Source organism: Tursiops truncatus, chromosome 4 (genome assembly GCF_011762595.2).
Source record: "Tursiops truncatus isolate mTurTru1 chromosome 4, mTurTru1.mat.Y, whole genome shotgun sequence".
NCBI classification, from domain to species: Eukaryota; Metazoa; Chordata; class Mammalia; order Artiodactyla; family Delphinidae; genus Tursiops; species Tursiops truncatus.
Genome location: NC_047037.1, coordinates 10289913 through 10310285, shown reverse-complemented (window position 1 = coordinate 10310285; position 20373 = coordinate 10289913). Strand labels below are relative to the sequence as shown.

At 44.7% G+C, this 20373-nt stretch overlaps 2 protein-coding genes across 5 annotated transcripts in view; one reads left to right on the top strand and one right to left on the bottom strand.

Moving 5' to 3' along the window:
* The window catches only part of DPH3 (diphthamide biosynthesis 3), a 62808-nt gene extending 44323 nt beyond the window's left edge, over positions 1-18485 (bottom strand). Inside the window, exons 1-3 of one of the 3 annotated variants that reach the window (XM_004325624.4) lie at positions 18245-18463; positions 17659-17733; positions 13421-15921 (exon numbers count right to left, since the gene is read on the bottom strand). In XM_004325624.4, the coding sequence (XP_004325672.3) occupies positions 15856-15921; positions 17659-17733; positions 18245-18352 (249 nt within the window). In that variant the 5' untranslated portion in view covers positions 18353-18463 and the 3' untranslated portion in view covers positions 13421-15855. Of the gene's footprint in view, positions 1-13420; positions 15922-17658; positions 17734-18244 lie in introns of those variants that run through there. The other 2 variants (XM_073803684.1, XM_033855282.2) reach the window with 2 other exon arrangements.
* A 103-nt stretch (positions 18486-18588) lies between these two features.
* OXNAD1 (oxidoreductase NAD binding domain containing 1) overlaps positions 18589-20373 on the top strand; it is a 55808-nt gene continuing 54023 nt past the window's right edge. For both annotated transcript variants that reach the window (XM_019934414.3, XM_019934415.3), the window contains exon 1: positions 18589-19068. The gene's annotated coding sequence lies outside the window, so the exon portion shown is untranslated. The remainder of the gene's footprint in view (positions 19069-20373) is intronic.

Sequence of the window (20373 nt, the reverse complement as noted above, 5' to 3'; positions counted from 1 at the left end):
GAGGGGACAGGACCCAGTGGAAGATCGCTCCAGCCTCCACCTTTCAGGAGGTAATTCGGAATGGAGGCATTCTGTTCGCCTCGCAGAATCAAGCAGAATCAAGCAGCAGCTGTGAGAATGTGCCCTTATATTCACCTTTCCTTCTTCCCCATCTCAGTTCCTTGCTCACACTCCCCTGCTTCCCAGGCTCACCTCCCACATCAACCACCTGCACCCAATCCTTGCCTCAGGCTCTGCTTGCAGGGGAAGCCAAGCAAAACCGCACATGAACACAGCCTTCCTTTATGATGTGGCTGGTCCTGGCTAACACAGCTGATGCCAAGTAGGCCTTCAGGCTAATCCTGCCTACAGGGTTGGCCCTGCATCCCAACACAATCAAGAAAGTCTTATCAGTTTTCTTAAGTGGCTCTGCCTTTCTAGCAGGCACCTTTGGGTGGCGGGTGATAGAAATGCAAATTACACAAGCTTAGTCCTGCAGAGGCTGGGGAGATTTGTAGGAGAATAACAAAGCATCTCATGTAATTGAAGGGAAGGTTGCACAACCAAACCATGGGAAGGGCAGGGGCACAGCAGGGCCTCAGAGGACAAGCTATGATGCTGGCTTTTTCACACGGGGAGGCAGGTGGCCCCCAACTGCTCGGGTGGCCCATAGAAGACAGGTGCATATATAAATATTGTAACATGAATGGGTTTCTGTAAGTTCCAGGAAGAAGCTTTGTTGCTGTTGTTCACTGATTAACCCTAGTGCCTAAAACATATCTGCAATATGGTATATATGGTTAACAGATCTTTGCTGAATGAATGAATGAATGAGTAAATAGAAGGAGGAGAGGACAGGAGAGAGAGGAGGAGGGGTGGGAGAAGACGTTCGGGTGGGATTAAGGATGAAATTATCTACCCCCCAGCTTTAGACAGACACTGCTTTTTCTAGGGTTTGGGGCTGGTAATGTTGCCCTGTCATTCCTCAACTCAGAAGGCAGCTGTGGCTCCGCACTGCATGTGACAAAAATGGATGTGCTTAGTGTTACATGCAATCCCCCCCCAACGCAGCTCTAACAACCTCCCTTCACAACGCTGCACTCAGGGCACATTGGCCCACAAGCCTAGGGCTGTCCTGAGCCAGTGTCACTGTCCCTCCTCTGGGGAAAACATCATACATGTTTTGAAAGGGATTTTAAGTTGGTTGTATGGGGCAACATATTATCTTGTTTGTATAATACTCTACAGTGGAACCCAGTGGGGAATAGTAGGCTCTGAACACATAGTAACACTCTTCTAGGGTTGCTATGTCTTTTACCATTATTTTAGCTCTTCAGAATGTAGCTTTTTGTACCTAAATGCATTTGAACGAGAGGAAATTTTGGATGACTTAGGTACTGGAGGGTAGAGGGTATGTCTTGTATGCCAGTAACCACAATAGTGTGTGTGTGTGTGTGTGTGTGTGTGTTGTGTGTAAGACACTCTGCGCCTTTATGAGCCATTGCATAGAAACACCGGTCGATAAATGTGCACTGAATGAATGAAAGAGGAAAGAGAAGGGCCAGGATTACAGAGCACCCACTGTGCGTCTGAACTGTTCAACGCGCTTAGCCTTTGTCATCTTATTTAATCCTCACAGCTGCCCAGCAAGGTGATTTTCACCATTCCTCATTTGCAGAAGGGGAAACTGGCTTTCCCAAGGTCACAATGCAACAAAGGACTCAAATCCAGTAGCGTCAGAGCTCAATCCTACGCGGCACTGCGGCGCTGAGAGGCGAAACTGCGCCATCTGGTGGCCAGACTGGATCAGACACAGGCCAACGCGCCGGAACTAAGCACGCCTCCTCTTCACAAAATGGCTTGTGAAACAAGGAGAAGCAAAACCTCACTCCCAAACCCACTATCCAAAAAAGGCAACGAAAGCTACTGGGACTGTTAAAAGAAGAGCAAATAGCGCCAGTATGTTTCAGGACAATTAACAACCACTGGGCTGCTGGTCCTGCCCTGATGAGGTGAAGTGATTCAGAGAGGAAACTCCCATTTTATTTCCTTGTAAGCATCACCAGGCTTGGATAGCTCAAGTCACCCCCTGAAGATTCCAGCTACGATTTTAAATACCCATCATGTGGAAGATGAGGTGTCAGGCAGGGGCTGTTGTAAGCATCTAGTTTTTAACTCTGAAACCTCTACTATGGGACTTATCACATTTCATTTTTTTCTTTTTTTAATTTAAACATAACTTTTTTAAACTTATTTTATATTGGAGTATAGTTGATTATCAATATTGTGATAGTTTCAGGTCTACAGCAAAGTGGTTCAGTTATATATATATCTATTCTTTTTCAAATTCTTTTCCCATTTAGGTTGCTACATAATATTGAGCAGAGTTCCCAGTGCTATACAGTAGGTGCTTGTTGGGACTGACATGTACACACTGCTATATTTAAAATGGATAACCAACAAAACTTTTAATAAGTGACTCTTCTTTACTTAAATGAGCTGGAAGAATCTTTGTAAATCTAACAAACTGATAAGACACCAATATGTCACCCCATCTAAAGCTTATGGTTATAGCCCAGCCACTCAGAGGGGCCTTCTAACATAGGTACCAACTATCTCTGTAAATTCCACAGCAATGCCCTCCCACTCTATTCATCTACCGACTGGGGAACTGAGACCAGTGAAAACTGACAACCAAATCCATCTGTAACCACAAGGGACCCAGATTATCACCTGAATCTGCACTCCCCAACATCCTCTACCCACACCTCCCCAGATCAGCTACCTACTCAGGAAACTCAGTCTTCAGAAAGCTCTCATTTATCAGATTCCCTGGGTCAAACAGAACCAAGAAGATGGACCTAGATAGGATTTATCAACTTCAGCACTATTAACATTTGAGGCCAGGTAAGTCTTTGCTCGAGGGCTGCCATGTGCATTGCAGAACTTTTCAGAGCATCCCTGGCCTGTCCCTACTACACAGATGCCAGGAGCACCACTCACCACCCAATTATGAAAACTAAAAATGTCTCCAGACATTATCAAATGTCTTGTAGAGGCAAAATCACGAGTGCTTTAACATTAATTCTATGATTTAACCTCACACCAACTCTTTAAAGCTCAGAGAGAAAATCTGGGATAAGATTTCCAAACTCAGACTAGAGCAAAGAACTTCCATTTCCATGACCAAGGTCCTCTCCACCATCCCACCCGTACCCAAAATGAGTGCTAAAATGCAAATGGGCCAAGCTTCATTGGATTTTTCTGTTCAGTGCTAATCCTGCTTTTTAGGAACCAGAAGGCACATTCACAACCTTCCAGATTGCTCTCTTCTTGATTTGCTTATTGCTTTAGTAACTCAGCTTCACCTCAGATAACCCAATTCATTCACCAACAGATATCACTCCTACTTATTAGATTTTTGGATGGATTTCACAACAGACTTTCTTTAGGATACGCTGTTCAAATTAGTTTTTCTCATTTAACACAGAAGCATCTAATGCCTGGACACTGGAGTCATGTGAGGTGTGAGGATGCTCCTAGCCAGGAAGAAGACAATGCTGACTACTGAGCTGGAACTTAACGACTCCCTGTGAAAAAGGGAAAAGAGGAGCAAGGGCAAGGCCCGAATAATGGGGATCTGAGCTTTCTTTTCGTCCACGCTTGCTCTAGAGCACTGCCACCTCTAAGCCAGCAGTTATCACATTTCTTTTTTTTTTTTTTTTTTTTAATTTTTTGCGGTACGCAGGCCTCTCACTGTTGTGGCCTCTCCCGTTGTGGAGCACAGGCTCCGGATGCGCATGCTCAGCGGCCATGGCTCACGGGCCCAGCCGCTCCACGGCATATGGGATATTCCTGGACCGGGGCACGAACCCGCGTCCCCTGTATTGGCAGGCGGACTCTCAACTACTGCACCACCAGGGAAGCCCTATCCCATTTCATTTTAATTGTTGATTTAAGAAACAAACCAACAACTTTTCTCTGGCCACAAATGTGAATTTCTTGAGCCTGTCTGCCTCCATTTCCCCTAACTTCAGCACCTGCCACGGTGCCAGGCACAGGACAGGTTCTCCATGAATGATAAGAGAATGCAGATTCCACTGTTCTGTTCTGTGGGACGACCTTGGGACAGGATCATGCAGAACACGACCTGGTAACTAGACTGTTGCCGTATACATTTCAAAAAGTTAAAAACTATGACCCTCTTTCATAGTAGGATAAACATGTGGCAAAGATTTATTTAACTCATAAATGAGAGAACCAGCAGATTGGTAAAGCTAGTTCAAAGAATAGGAAAGATTGATATAATGTTAGTGAAAAAAAGAATGTTGCCTTCCAACAAAGAAAAACAAAAAAGTAAGTAAACAAAGCAAAATAAAGCCAAGAAGAAGAAGGAGGGGTGGGGGAGGGAGGAGAAGAAGAAGAATAAAAGATGTTGAAATAGATTGCAAAATTAGATAATGTCTTCTTACAGGACAATAAATCCTTTGGGAGTTATATTTTTTGGTGGATAGAAATCATTTGCGTCTGTAGCAGGCTAAAATCACTTGGAACTTACTACTCTTCTACACATTAATATCTGACTTCTTAGAGTCTGAGCCCAAATCAGTAATACAGAGTAAGCCAAACAGAGGTGCATTTCTATAGCGATTTAGATGACCTGAGTGCCTTGACCCCACCACCCACTTCCTTTCATGCCCAGAGGTGTACATGTCGCTCACCCCTTCCCCCCTTCACTTTCCAGCTGACCCCTCCTCAATCCTCGGAAAACTATTCAAAAGATAATTCTCGAAAAAATGGTAAAATCATGACTCTCATACAGATATAAAAATGAACACATGTTAAAGATTTTATTGATTTCATTTGGGACCAGTAGAGACTATAACCAGTTCAAAAGAGACACGTTATACAGGAGGAATATTGACAAGAATATGTACATAAATGGAGGCAAAACGGGTCTTGTCGCATGGTGGGAGGGCGAACAACTGAGCCTTTCCTGGGCAATAGAGGACATGCACACTTAGAGACAAGAGCGACCTCGCGTTGCTGTCAGCTGCCCTCAACTACAGAGTTAAAACAGCTCAGAGACAGTCAGAGTCTAGAAGCAGATAAATTGGAGGTGATCTAACCTCTAGATGAAACATAGTTTCCCACTGAAATACACTTTTTTCTCTACCCTGGGAACATAGAAGGCCCTAACCATCCCCTTGCCCCTTCCAAATTTCCAGGGCTTCCCTTGACCCCAATCTGTAGATCTTTTAACACCAAAGATCTACCTTGTGTCTCTCTGTGTCTCTGTCCCTGTCTCTCTGTCTCTGTCCCTTTCTCTCTCTCTCTTTCCTTCCCTCCCTCACTTGCTGTATCTGTATCTTTCTTTCATACACATACACACACACACACACACACACACACACACACACCTGATAGAAGATCATATATAAAATTACATTAAAGGGGACTTCCCTAGTGGCACAGTGGTTAAGACTTCACCTGCCAATGCAGGGGACATGGGTTCGAGCCCTGATCCGGGAAGATCCCTCATGCCACGGAGCAACGAAGCCCGTGCGCCACAACTACTGAGCCCATGTGCCACAACTACTGAAGCCCATGCACCTAGAGCCCATGCTCTGCAACAAGAGAAGCCACCGCACTGCAACGAAGAGTAGCCGCCACTCGCCGCAACTAGAGAAAGCCCGTGTGCAGCAACAAAGACCCAACTCAGCCAAAAATAAATAAATAAACTAAAAAAAAATTACATTTAAGAATTTTGAAGTATAATACAAAGTGAGTGTAGCAAAGTGCAGACAAGCTGCAGGTGTCCGGGGAGAGGCTCTGGGGCCAGGTACTGAGGGCAGGAGGCCTCCTGAACTTGGTCTGTGGTAGGGGAAATGAGGGGCTGCCAGTCTGAGGGCTGTTGTGCCTTCAACTCCTAGGAGAAAAAAAAGAATCCCCCTGGGAGGAACAGAAATGGAATGAGGCAAGGGAAGTTGGAATTATAGGAGCTCTTGTTCTTTATTTTCTTTTGTTTTTCCTATAATGGGGCTGCATTACTTATAGAATGAGACAAAACAATAAAATAAACAATAAAACTATTGTTGAACATTTAATTTGTACCAGTGGAGCCCCTATTTTTCAACATTTCTGTCCTTCCTGCCCTCAGTACCCGGCCCCGGAGCCTCTCCCCTGTAATTATAAACAATGTGGAACCAAGAATATTGGCAAAATATGAATAAGAAATAAACAGAAAATAATGGAAAATTCTGAAAGTTGTCCAAAAGTGTATACATGTGCAAAGCAGTTGTCGAATGTCCCGTGATGTAGCAAAATTACTAATCCTTGAAGGAATATTGATTGGAATATATGCATTGTAGATATTTGTTTTGACCAAATTCTTCCTTGAAATTGTCGGCTGACTTGCTTTTCGGCCCCAAATGTGAACCCCAGGTTTGTGGGCAGGGCTGGTCCCTCCCTTGTCTGCCCCTGGGCTCCTTTGTTCTTACAGCCCCCGGGCCCCTCGCCCCCCTGCTCCGTCCTTTGCAGCCCACTTGATCGCCAACTCCCCTTTTGCAAAAGGCACACAGGCTCCCAGAATCTGCCACCTGCTTCCCCAACTAATTCACAGTAGGACTTGGGGCTCCTTCCCAGCTTCTTCTAGAAAACTGAAAGGACTTTTTCTTAGTTGTCGTTGAAGTTAGAGTGATTTGAAATCTCATGCAAGACAAAGCCCCATAGTACTTAAAATAGAAATTTCACTTCATGGACTTTTATAGGAGAAATCACAGGATTGGGGTTATCAGTGAGTCTGCCACACACTTAGCAGGCTACTCCTCTCCTTTCCTGGGCTACATCCCTACTGGGCTCCTGAAAACCAGAGCACCTTCTCTCTTCTGGTTGGGTCTCAAACGCTGGCGTCCCAGGAGGGGAAATCAGCCAGAAACCCAGCCTTTCCCTCCAATCTGAGCCCATCACCTCCAGAGGGGGGCTTTCTCCTCGCCACCTCCACTCCGCATGGGAAACTCAAGTCTCCTTTGGTCCTGTTGGAGAAATAAAACAATCCTGCCAACACAAAGACCCCTCCGTACTAATACAGAAGGGAGCGAACATGACTCATTATTGGTAAGAACTACCAGACTCACGTGCATTAAGGTAACACGAAAGTGACTTCAGAGTCTGGACAGAATTTCCCATGAGTTTATGCAGTAAAGTAGAAGAAGGAACGATGAAAACGTCTCTCATTCCTTTGATAGACAGATGGGTGGACCATGTGATTGTCTCCTGTCCACCTCCAGAGGCTCTGAGTTCATTTGCACAATGTGTGTCTATGGTTTTAAGGGTCCGAAGGCCCTTGACCTTGCATTATAAAATCAAAAGGTTGGGCTTCTTATCAGGCCTATTAATGTTTTCAAAAAGACCCACTAAGGAGAGGGGAGTGGGAAGGAGTGGCCTCTCTTCTCAGAGGAAGTATCATTATTTTACCTTTACAGTCCCTTCTGAAAAACCACCAATATTATTCCAAAAACCACCTCTTTTTTTGACAGAATTTTAATGGCTATCACCCCTCCCTTTTCTCTTTGTGCATCGCTTGGTGAGAATATGTACAGTGCATAGGGCTTATCAGCAACTTCCTGTTTATTATCCCATCTGATTTTCCCAACCCAGGGAGGTGGTTAATTATCCTCGTTTTATTGACACAGAAACAGACTAAGTAACTCTCGTAAACTTGATGTGGGGAAGCTGAGGCTTGAACACAGGTCTTCGATATCAAATGTCTCTAAGAATCTATGGGGACTTCCCTGGTGGTGCAGTGGTTAAGAATCCGCCTGTCAATGCGGGGGACACGGGTTCGAGCCCTGGTCCGGGAAGATCCCACATGCCGCGGAGCAACTAAGCCCATGCGCCACAACTACTGAGCCTGTGCTCTAGAGCCCGTGAGCCACAACTACTGAAGCCCGCACACCTAGAGCCTGTGCTCCGCAACAAGAGAAGCCACTGCAATGAGAAGCCCGCGCACCGCAACAAAGAGTAGCCCCCGCTCGCCGCAACTAGAGAAAGCCCACGTGCAGCAACGAAGACCCAAATGCAGCCAAAGATAAATAAATAAATAAATTAATTAATTAAAAAAAAAAGAATCTATGGCCAAGATATTCCAATGCAAGCAAAGAAAGAAACGTAATAGAAGAAGAGGAAGTCCAGAGAGGTGTTTTATGTTTCTTCAGTATACGAGCACTCTGGCGAATTCTGGAACAGAGCTCTCCAGTAGAACTTCCTGTGATGATGGAAATGTTCTTTACTTGGACCGTCCAATATGGTAGCCACAGGCCACAGCAGCAAGTGTACATGAGTACTTGAAATATGGTAGTATGGCTGAGGAATTGACTTCTTAATTTTATTTCCTCTTAATTGAAATATGAACTTTAGCTACCACGTTAAACAGGGCAGCCCTGGAACTCAAAGGCCTGGCTAAGTGTGTCTTGAGATGCTGAGGCCAGTAACCAGCGGGCGAGTTTGCCCCAGACCTGGGCTGAAGGTCCCGCAGGTGGCATTTGCATTAAGTAGGCTGCCCCCTGGGAAAAAGGACACGTGGGACAGGGAGGTTTTGGCCGCACATGTCCTTCTGCAAGCTGGCGGGGCTTGGGCTACCCACACTCGTGTCCAGTGGGGCTCTGGCTCTCCCGACAGGCCCTGGCCGCTGTCATTCACAGTTATTCCTGCGAGGGCTGCTCTCCTCCACTCCTCTCTTCCTGACCCCGCTTCCCAGCCCAAAGCACGGCTGTCACCTCAAGGTGGCCCCTGCAGGCTCGAGAGGACAAGTTCATCGGAGACTGGCAATAGTCATTCACCCACTCAATGTCACATCAGAACAGAGCTAAGATGTCTGAAATCATGCCTTCAACTCCTCCCCCCTCCCTGTATTACAGTGGAGAGACCAAGGCCTGCCCAGGTGACCAGTACTGTCCTTGGCCACTTTGCCCAGGGCCCTGCCCCACTGAGTCCACAGATGGGGAGGAACACGTGTGCAAGCGAGGAAAACAGGAGCCATCTGGCCGAGGTCAGGCCCCATTCTGCCTCATGATGTCCAGATGGTACTTAACTGCTTACAATTCCTGATGAGTAAGGGGTGTGTTCGGCAAAGAGAACAAAGTTTCCACTCATTTAGCTCCCAATACCTACATCTGTGTCACTCATTGGTGAAAAGCATTTCCATCCTGTTCTTAAAGTTAAGATTAGGCCTAACTCATAAACAGAAAATGCTTGCGGCATCTTTATTGGTTGAATGACACTGCTTATCCATTTTGGTGGGTAACTACTAATAACCTTAACACTTTTACAAGCAGAGAGTCCTTTTTTATGTCTAACTTCACGGATGTTTTTCCCCTTGACCTCAGCATCATGTGACGAGTGCTTAGCCAAGCTAGATGGACAAGTCCTGAGTAGGCCATATTTTGCCAGGAATATAAAAACTATATCTGGCAGATTCTGTTCAAGGTCCAAAGTTCAAGTTTTCAGGCCTGGCCATGCAGATCATGTCAGACTTAATGTGTGAGCTTCTCACCTGATTTGAAACGGTCTGGATAACAAACTGTTGGACACCACTGAAATGTATCAGGGAATTTGTTGCAATAAAAACACTCAAAACGCATCATCCCCAAATTCCGGCAACCAGGAAACCAGACCCATCAGTAAGGGGAGGTGGGGGGGCGGGTAGTCTAGGTTCCCAGGGGTATTACATCTCACTTTGAATGACATTGTATGAACATATGTCCCATTTCTCTCTAGAATTAGAGCTAATAAATCCCTTCATGTGGATATATAGAGCAGACTTTGGAAATATTAACCTATTATTACTAGAATGACATTGCTCTAAATTTGAATGCAGAAAACACAGCCAAAACCTTGTTCATCTCACAACGCAAGTGTAGCAAAAATTAATCTCATGGAACTGTTGTCTGATGTCTGGCCAGCAAGAGAGGCTGACTTGATCTAATGTTTCAGTTAACATGGGGATAATGAAATCAACACCACAGTGTGATCTAAACGACGTCATGCTATTATCACTTTACCTGTTTAAAAACAAAAATGGTGTCCCACCCCTGCCTCAGCTTCCCCAACATTGTGTATGGTGGCAATCGGCTAAACTGGGACTATAGGACTACAGTTTGCAGAATTCCTTTCTCTGTATGGTCCGGGGTGAGCATCGACCACCAGAGAAATTTTGTGCAAGATTTGGAGATGAGGGTGGTCCAGTGGTTAGGACTCGGTGCTCTCACTGCCAGGGCTCGGGTTCAATCCCTGGTCGGGGAACTAAGATCCCGCAAGCTGCACGGCCAAAAAAAAAAATTGGAAATGAGAAGGAAAGCAGCAGACATATTTTTATGTTCGGAAGGTTGGAGCAGGGCAGCAGGTCAGTGGGTGCTCACACACACTGTTGCCATCTCTGCCTTGCTCTGCGCCAACTACTTATGCAGTTCCCTGGGGAAGGGTGCCAGCCTCCTACAGACATCACCCACTGAGTCAAGGCTGGCAGTGGGGAGAGACAGATGTAGCTCCAGTTTGTATTTTCTTTTGTTCACACCAAGTTTGGCTGACGTGTAGCTACTTTAGTCTCAAGACCAGACGCAGAGATAACAGCCTTGATGCCTCCTTCTCGCTCGCACAACCACATAAAGTCTAACCCTCAGACACATCCCTCGTCCTCTACTGCTCGTGGCTCTTTTGCTTTTCTGGGTTGACCCCTGACACATCATGGCTGAGTTCTGTGCCATCTTAACCTTTAAATTCAGGCAAGTTCCTCAGACCATAAGTCTTGGGTCATTTCTGATAGAGCAAAAAATAAGCACGATTAAACTATTTTTTATTGAGCTCTTACTATGTGCAAACAGTGTGCTCACTGCTTTACATGTATTATTTCACTTAATCTCATTAAATGGTCCAAAGCCCCCATCCTCGCCAGTTCACTCTTTCATCATCACCAGTTGGTAGTTCAGAGATACCTGCTGGCTACAGTAATAGTCCAGGTTCTGCCATTTGGGATAGTAGACTAGGACCCAATGCCCTCTGGGGTGTCCCTGGGTGCCCTGTCCTGCCCTCATGGAAAGAGCCTAGAACACAGGTGGTGCCCATTAAGAGTCTGTTTCCCCTCTTCTGCACCCTCAGTCTTGGCGTTAATCTTTGCCCAAACGTACAGGAAAGAGCTCAATTCCCCTCTAAAAATGAAGTCTAGCCCCAAATCTTTGCCTAGTGACTGGGTCCTGCTTGCCTGTCTCAGTGCCAAGTGTTGACCCCCTGAAGCAGTGCCTGGGCTCTGTGCCACATACTGAGATGCCCCACCCCTTACTAGACATTCACCTCTATTTGGGAGTCACTTCAGATGGAACCCCTTGCCCCATCAAATACCCCTCGTTTGCCAGGACCAAGGTGGCTGCCTTTCTTGGATATCCCTCCTCCATTTTAAGAATTTTGTGAGCTAGTATTTTTAACTGTGATTTCTTTTTTATGTGTCCTTTTTTAAAATATGTAAATTATTTTATTTATTTATTTATTTTTGGCCACGTTGGGTCTTTGTTGCTGCGTGTGAGCTTTCTCTAGTTGTGGTGAGCGGGGGCTACTCTTGGTTGTGGTGTGCAGGCTTCTCATTGCGGTGGCTTCTCTTGCTGCTGAGAACAGGCTCTAGGCACACGGGTTTCAGTAGCTGCAGCATGTGGGCTCAGTAGTTGTGGTTCCCGGGCTCTAGAGTGCAGGCTCAGTAGTTGTGGTGCACGGGCTTAGTTGATCCGTGGCATGTGGGATCTTCCTGGATCAGGGCTCGAACCCGTGTCCCCTGCATTGGCAGGTGTATTCTTAACCACTGCGCCACCAGGGAAGTCCCTTTCATGCGTCCTTTGTTTTAAACTCTTAAGAAGGAATAATTTGTAAAATGGTTTCCCAATGTAGTATGTAATCATGAGCAATTTGCTTTGTAGGAAGTAGGGAATGGAGTTAAAGCAATCCTAATTACTTACACATGCAGAAGCTGTCACTTCTGTAAGGTGTGTAATTAGCAGCCAGAGTGTGTTCTGGGAAAATGTGATTAAGCAGGGGGCGCAGCTACGGGGCTACCCAGATAGGGGCTCTCCCACTGGGGTCATTAGCCCAGCTAGGGCTCTGCGGTCACTTGTTAAGGCTGATTGTATGTCTGGACACAAAGCAAGTGGCCGACTGAGCCCACTCCTGTTTCACGTGCAAACAAGGTGTGACCATTGAAAAAACTGGATCCTTCTTACTTTGTGATTATGAATTTTCTTTTCCAGCTGAGTCTAGTGGTTCTCAGCTTGGTCTGCACGTTAGAATCACAAGGGAGACTGTACTATTCCTGACGTCCAAGCTGCACCTAGACCAAATAAATCAGCCTCTCTTGGGCAGCACGGCTTTTAAAATCTCCTCAGGTGGTTCTAGTGCATTGCCAAGTTCGAACGCCAGTGCTCAACCCGTGCTTCTCAAAGTTAGCTGCATCAGAACCACCTGGAGGGCTTGTCAAAACCCAAGCCCAGAGAGATTCAGTACGTGTGGGCAAAGGGTGCCCAATACTTTGCACTTTTCGTATTTATTCTAATAATATTGTCAGTGCTCAAAACAATGAATTCCTTTTGGTATTAGATAACTTTTTGCTTTTGCACATATGACAGGCATTGTGCTAAATGTTTTAGTCATTAGCTAAGGTAATCATTTTCACAAAGCTGCTTCATTCTCATCCTTCACGTCTCAGAAAAGGTGCCAGACCTGAGAAGCCTTTCATCTATTCTTTAGAAAGGCACCTGTAATCACATCACGTGGTTTGTTTCCTCCTGGGCCCTAAACACAGCCTGTTCTCTTATTTCCTCTCTTCTAGTTGCAAGGAAGCTCCACGATGGCAGAAACCTACCTGTCTTCCTCACTTAGTATCCACCATGTGGCAAGCACTCCACAGACCCTTGCTGAATGAAGGAATCCACAGGGCAACACTGGGGAAAAGGTACTATTATGGTCTACATTTCACAGACCAGGACATAGAGATACAAAAAGAAACCTGTCCAAGATCACAGTGGAGGAACTGAGATTCAAACTGTGCCCTAACTAGAGCTGGGCTCTCAAAGCACTGTAAGAACTAATCATCAGTCTTAAATACCAGCCTTCCTTCCCAGCAATAAACTGAATTACTTACAGTCAACTATATCTGCCTTTCTGCCGCTTACTTCAAAGCTATTTTTTTCCCAAATAACAATAAAAATCCAGAACTGAAACCCACGTGGCCAAACAGTAGAAACAGTGGCAATTTCTTTCCTACTTAAAAACTGTACTGTCCATAACAGAAACCTTACAAAGTTCTAAAGCAGGTTAAAGATTTCTACCTCATATAAAAATCACATTATAACCTTTTAATACATAATGTTCGTATTTAGGGGAAGAAAAACTACATGAAAACAAATGGATGTAAATAATCTGGCTTTATTTAGCATGCCAATACAATTTATTCTGGTAATAAATTAATACGTACAGTTGTCAAAAATGTTGGGTGCTTTCCAATAAAAAGGTTTCTGACTGTGTACACTAAAGTATATGCAGAATCCTTTGACATGGAGTTACTGAAGAATGGAGTGTCTTTCTCTGTAATTCACCTTCAGCTCGTGTTTAGTTTAAAAAGGTTTCAATTACCATTCCAGCTCCTGCAAACTATGAAGCCTAAAATTATAGTACTGAGTTTAGAAATACCCTGATCCAGTCTCCGAATCGTACGGATGAGGAATCCACTGGTCTTGCCAAAGATTACCAAGGTAGCAAGAGACAGAGCCTGGATTACAACTCAGTCCTCAGAGGGTCTCTGAAATGTCTGTGAAGCTAAACAAGGCATATACACCACACTGAACTTGAGTCGTATCTGTAAGACCCTGGTTTTACTTTCTGCTTAACACAGGATTAAATCCTGATGTGTTCTTTTGCGGTTAACAGATTTAGCAACTCAGCTGCTTTGGAATGAAATCATTCCCGTTATCACAGATTATCACCAATCACCAGTAGCGTTGGCTTTTCTCCTGGGACGTTTGGGCAACTTTTCTTCCTGCTCTTCTATGCTCACAGTGTAAGTGACATCAGGGATGTCTGTTCTTGTTTGAAATTCATCATCAGTTACCAGTATCTACGAAACCATCAGATCTGAGTATGGGACAGTTCGTTTCTCTCTGTAGCTCATCCCCACCAGTCAGCACACACCCTGCTCTGTTCACCTGAGCCGTCACTCGTTCCAAAGCAACTGTGGATTACTTCTGGGGTGTCAGTGTCCCAAATAGCGATGAGATTTCTCAACACATCAACATGCCGTATGCTTCACATAATGTACCAAGCAGTTCTGGCATACAGTTTTTGGTGATTTATGTCTCAGCCTAATGGCTTCACATAGCCATGCTGTTGGCAGGGGAAAAAGGGCCACTGGCCTGTTTTAATTTAAACCCCCAATGAGTATGCTGCACATTTATCAGTTAGTAATAAAATGCTCACATGCTGGCAAGCTATTTTTCTAACTGCAGAAGCCATTTACAGAGCAACCCACCAAACATAGGTGACTTTAACTTTATGTACACACAGCAGAGGTGTGTATATAAAGGGAATTTTGGAATTTCTGTGCAAGTGGTTCTATTTCTTGCTATTCTCAGGGCTGTAGCAAAGGAAGACCGATAGCCTATCTTTGTATGTTTCTTTTTCTCCAGAGCAAGAGTGAATGTCTGATGTGGTTGCAGCTTATAGAGGCTTATTAGATGTGCCCTCAGGGGCATATTTAATTGGAACAGGCATTTTTAAGTTTTCATTTTTAAGTTCCTCCTCAGCAAATACAAGAGTTGCTGTCGAAGCTTTACCTTTTAGGACTAGTAACTCGATTTGGTGGTAATGCTGAAAGCAGGGCCGCTAGCCATGAAGACTTGACATTAACCCCTACCTAGAGTGAAATTTCCTTAGCCTTATCTAAAAACAAATACACACACAAGAACCCAGATACAGAAATGTTACTAGCTCTGTTCTCACGAAACCACTGAAGCAGTTAATTTACTAAAAGTAGGCATATTTTTCTCCTCTCGTCTGTTACCAATTTCACTTTCTTTGGCTGTTTTTGTTTTTATCTTGTCCTGATTTTCAAGGAACATGCAGAATATTGATAAGGAAATTCCACATTCTTCGACCATTTCACTTTTTGACTTTTCTTCTTAACTCACTACCTTTTAACTCTGGAAAAATTGTGAGCTCAGTATATTTTCTCTTTAACACCATGACCAGAACCCAGTGTATGAAGTATAATGGAAATGACATGCTTAACAGAACACAGACATCTGACTCATGACCAGCTCTTGAAAACTGGCCTGGCCAACTGAAGGTACAGTCCCGACTGACTAAAGGCAACTGATTTCCTTCAGTTTAGAACAGCAGAGCTGATGTCAAACTACAAAGAAAGGGCTGATTTTAATAATCTTAATAACCAACTAAAAAATAAAATCTTTTTTTAAATTAACGAATCCTAATGACTTTGAGGTAGATGAAGCTGTTGTCAGATAATGAAGTAATTAGGTGTAAGATATAAAAATAACAAAATTGAGCAAAAGAAAGCACTGATTTGAAATTATCTTCTTTTAAGTTCAGATGGAAAATTAAGAGCCCATCCAATTCAAAGTTTTGGCACAAAATCCGGGTATGTCATGTGGTGGACTTGCTTCTTCAACTGGAGATGAACTTGGCAGCCGATGGAAAGAATCCACACTCTATGGAACACCAAACTACAAAATGACTGTCCCCATGAAGAAGCCAGTGACTTTGCATTTGATTTTTCCAATTTGGCTCATTCCCCAAAATTCAGGCTTTGGAATCCTAAAGTCTGCTTCAGCACTTAACTAGCTCTTTGTTGGTGGAAGGGGTCAGGACTGTCTCTCCACACATAAACTGATCCTAAGACAGAACAAGAAATTATATTAATCACGGAGTGTCTGTGTCACAGATGCATCAATGGTATACTCATTTTGTTACAGAATCAATCCAGCTCTGCTAATCTAAGTTTTTCCTTTGCTCTATCACTTCATTCTTGTTCAATGAGTCAATGCCAGCATCAGAATCATAATCTTACAAATGTATCCGTTTTTCGTTCTGAATTCATATTTAATGCACCTTACCTTATAAACAAACATGTCCCTCGTCACTACAGAGCACCCATTTCTCAGAAATCACATTTATAAAACAGACGTCACACCTTTTAAGTTTCTGTATTAATTACTATTTGTACTACTACTTCTCCACTTCAATATTTGGTCACTCAAATACCTACCCTCTTCAAAGTAATCACTTTTTTCAACTAAAGGGATAGCTCTTTATGTTTCCCAACATAGATAATCTGCAAATTAGCTATTTTGTAAATGAAGTTCAATCTCTGATGATTTAGCCTGGCTTACACCAGCCAGCCCAGGAAACCTCTGCCTCCCAGGTTACCCCTCATCTCCTGCAGTCTGATCCCTGTAAGGATCTGCCTGTATTCTGTCCCTATCGATCTCTGACTCCTGCCCAGCACCTGGAACCCTCCCACTGTGTTCTTTGGAGTTTATGGTCCACCAACAACACAATGCTCCACATTCTTTAAAATGGCCCTGTGGCTTCCTGCTCTAACACAAGGTTCTCAAGGGGTAGTGGGGAGGAGGCATTGCTTTTGTCTCTGGGGATATCTGGCAATGTGTGGAGACATTCTGGGTTGACATACTGTGGGGTGCTATTGGCATCTAATGGGTAGAGGTCAGGGATGCTACTAAACAAGCTACAGTACGTGATCATCCGATTTAAAATTGCTATCTCTTCTCATACCAGCACTCCTGGTCACCTTTACCCTGTTTTCTTTTTGTTCCAGAACACACTTAAATGCAAGAATAAATCAGTAAACCTCTTAAATGTAGTCTAAATTATAGGCTGCTTATGTCATGAGGCTAAGTGCCTTGTTCCCCCACCTTGCCTATACTCATTTTAGAATTCATCCTTAAGAATGTTAAGCTTTGTTATATGACAATTATATCTCAAAAACAACAAAAACAAAAAACAAAACCCAGAGAAAAGAATGTTAAGCTTCTTATGATGTTAAGACTCCATTCAAAGTAATGACCAAAAGTTGGGGTGGAGGTGGGCATTTATTTTGTTTTCTATTGTCAATATCCTTGGGTGAAAACAGCAGGACAACTAAAGACTAAAATGAAAATTGTAAAATTGCAACTATGACTTACATCTCAAACAAGATAATGCAGAGTTCGACGTATAAGCCAGGTAAGAGACACTATACAAATGTTCCCTCAAAATAAGTCCAAGAGCGCTAAACAATTTTAATTGCTTATTAAATAAGGGAGGAATAAACACTGTCAATTAAATAATCTTTATAATTATTTTCTTCTATTTAATAAGTAATCATAATATTCACTAGATACAGAACAGTTTTCTTTACTGCCTTCTCCAAAGCTAAAAGAGTAATCAATTTGAGCTTTTAAATTTTTAATTTACCATACAGCTGCTTATTAATTGTTTTAAAAATTTGTTTTAAAAAACACAGCATTTACCTGACACAAGATTAGAAAACATTCTGCACCTACCTATCACAGGCAGACTACTCTAGGTGCCTGCAACCCTCCCCCCACCTTTTAAAATTTGACTCCTTACTTTGTCATAAATCACTTTTATAATGAGAGAGCAGCTAGGGCACGTTGCCACGTCTTCCCCATTCTCCAAATCTTCCTATAACAAAATCGAACACCGCACGGTCAGCATAGTCTTCTCTTGGCGATCTCCTTCTCCCAAACCCTCCCATCTCTGTGGGCAAGCTCCTTTGAGGCTGGCCTCCCCACAAGGCATGTGAGGACCAAAAGCATCTTCCAAGAGAAATGCCAGCCCCACTCTTCCCTGGAAGCGTCACTTGGGATAAACACCCAGGAGAGTGAGTCAAGGTTCAGTCGCCTCAAAACCCCCAGGAAGACAAAAACACATACCTTCCTCCAAAAGAGTACCCCAGGAAGTGGACGCTTAAGTTGGGAAGGATGGCGCCATCCACACCCTCCCCTCCCCGCTCCGGCCCGACTAAAGGCCAGAACCAAGTGCCGCCGACAGCGCGGAGTATCAAATTTGAGGGAATTCAGAAACAGATAAAAAAGGGCGTGGATAACTATGAGCCGCGTGGATCGGCGGCAGGGACTCGGCAGAGCGAAAGCGCGCCTGCTCCTTGGAGTCGCCGGGCGGGCCCCCGAGTTACCTTGGTGATGCAGAAGTTATCTCCACACGGACAAGGGTAGAAGTACGTCTCCAAGTCCTCGTCATATTGGAAGTCCTCAATCTCCACCTCGTCGTGAAACACCGCCATCGTTACTGGGGCGAGCAGAGATCTGTCACCTCCGCCGTCCGACCCAGGCCGGGACCGGTCCAACTTCTAGGACGCCGGCCCAGCTGGACGTTGTCGCAGTGCACCTGCGCAGGAATGACCGCTTCCGGCTCAGAGACAATGACGCAACTCAGGGTTTGAGGTCAAACGGGTGACCGGGTAGCGGTCACCATGGAGATGGCGGAGCTAGGGGGCGGAGACACGAGCGGACGGCGGTGGCTGCTCCTTGAGGTCGCGCCCCGCCCCGCCCATCGGACGGCAGCGACCAATAATATGTGAGGTTCGCTCGCGCAGCTGCTGCGTCACGTGGGGGAACACCGGAAGCTCTCCGGCGCCGGGGGCGGAGCTTGTCCCTACTCTGCGAGCTGAGTCCCAGAGGCGGCGGTGGTCTGGAGGTTCCTTACTGAGGGGTTGGTTACCTGCCTCACGTCCGCGGGCCTTAGAGAGACCTTAACCAGACCCCGCAGCGGGCGGCGGCCGGCCTAGGTAGCGTCGGCCCTGCCCCTCGGCGACGCTGCGGAAAAGCGGGCGCGCTTTGTGAGTCAGAGGTGGCGGCGGGAACTGCTCGGACTCCGGAACGTCCCTCCCTGCCTCCCCGGTGACTGACGAAAAGCTCCCCTGGAATAGTGATTTCACCGAGTGACCGTGAGCTCTGGGCGACGCGTAGCTTGTAGTTCTGGCTGCACTCGGCTATTCAGGTACATCCCCGCCTCTTCCTCACCCTAGATTGTCTTCAAATGCCCTAAATTGTGTTGTCGAAAGGACCAAACAAGATCTGTTACGCAGGTTGAGTTCTAGTCCTGTGTTTGCCAAGCATGTATTGATAATATTATATAACTACAATCAGGTGTTTCGCTAAGTATAATTCTTCCATCAACCTTGGGACTTTAGATGTTATTCCATATTATTAATCTTTAAACTGATATACAGAGAGTCACGTATCTTGACCAAAAATCACACACCTAGGAAATGAAGAGCCTGTCTGTCCCCAAGCCTATGAACAAATTACTTAACTTGCGTGAACCACAGTTTCTTCTTTGTAAAAGAAATGGCATCAGCATGCAGAGTTACTACCATGAGGCCTTTGTATACCTTAATGGGAAATGCAAATAAAAAGTGATTTGTCTCGAAAGCAGTACTAGTGCCTGCCTTGGTAAAATGGGAGTATTGCTCCATTACTAGGCATTTATTCAAATCTTGGTAGAGAAGGAATGCTGTGAGAAAACCACTATTTAGAAGCAGATCTGGGCTCAGAAGATGACCGTTGGGAACTAACTCTGGGGGCTGGACATTTACATTCTTTGGGCCTTATTTCCTCTTCTGACTGAAAGAGGGTTGGATGAGAGATGATTTACAAGATTCCTTTCAGATCCAACATTCTACTTTTGCGTGGAAATTACGAGTTTTACTTGGTTCAGCAATCACATATACGATATTCCGTTTATATTTATATAATACATATGCATAATATACACACGTACACATCCTTATGCTTATTTATGTACACGTACTCCGACGTTTGCATGAAGTTACCAATTTTGTGCACGCTGAAGTTCCACCTGGTTTAGCCCTTTTAAAGCTTGAAAACCTAAAGGCAGAGGAATCTTTGGGAGAAAATTTAGAAGTTATGTTAAAGGGATTAGTAGAAGATTATTTCAGAGGTTTCACCAACATTCTATTTTGCCTAATTGGAGATCTACCCAGGAGTTAGGAAACATTTGCTAAACTTGTTGAGGGTTAACTGGGATGGTTCTGCTCTGAGCAAAGGAGAAAGCCCACATAGCTCAGAGCCCACATAGCTCAGAGGCTGCTCCCTGAATCTTTGCAGACACGGATACTTCCCAGGTAGCCTCTTGGAGAGAGGAGGACACAGAGTCTCCAGTGTTTATTCTGTAGTCCCAGCGATCATTTTGAGGTTGGGAACTTTCTTTAGTTCTTCAGTGCTTCTGAGCATAAGTACCTACAAAATAAAGGTGAGCCATTTTTGAATGTACAGAAATGGG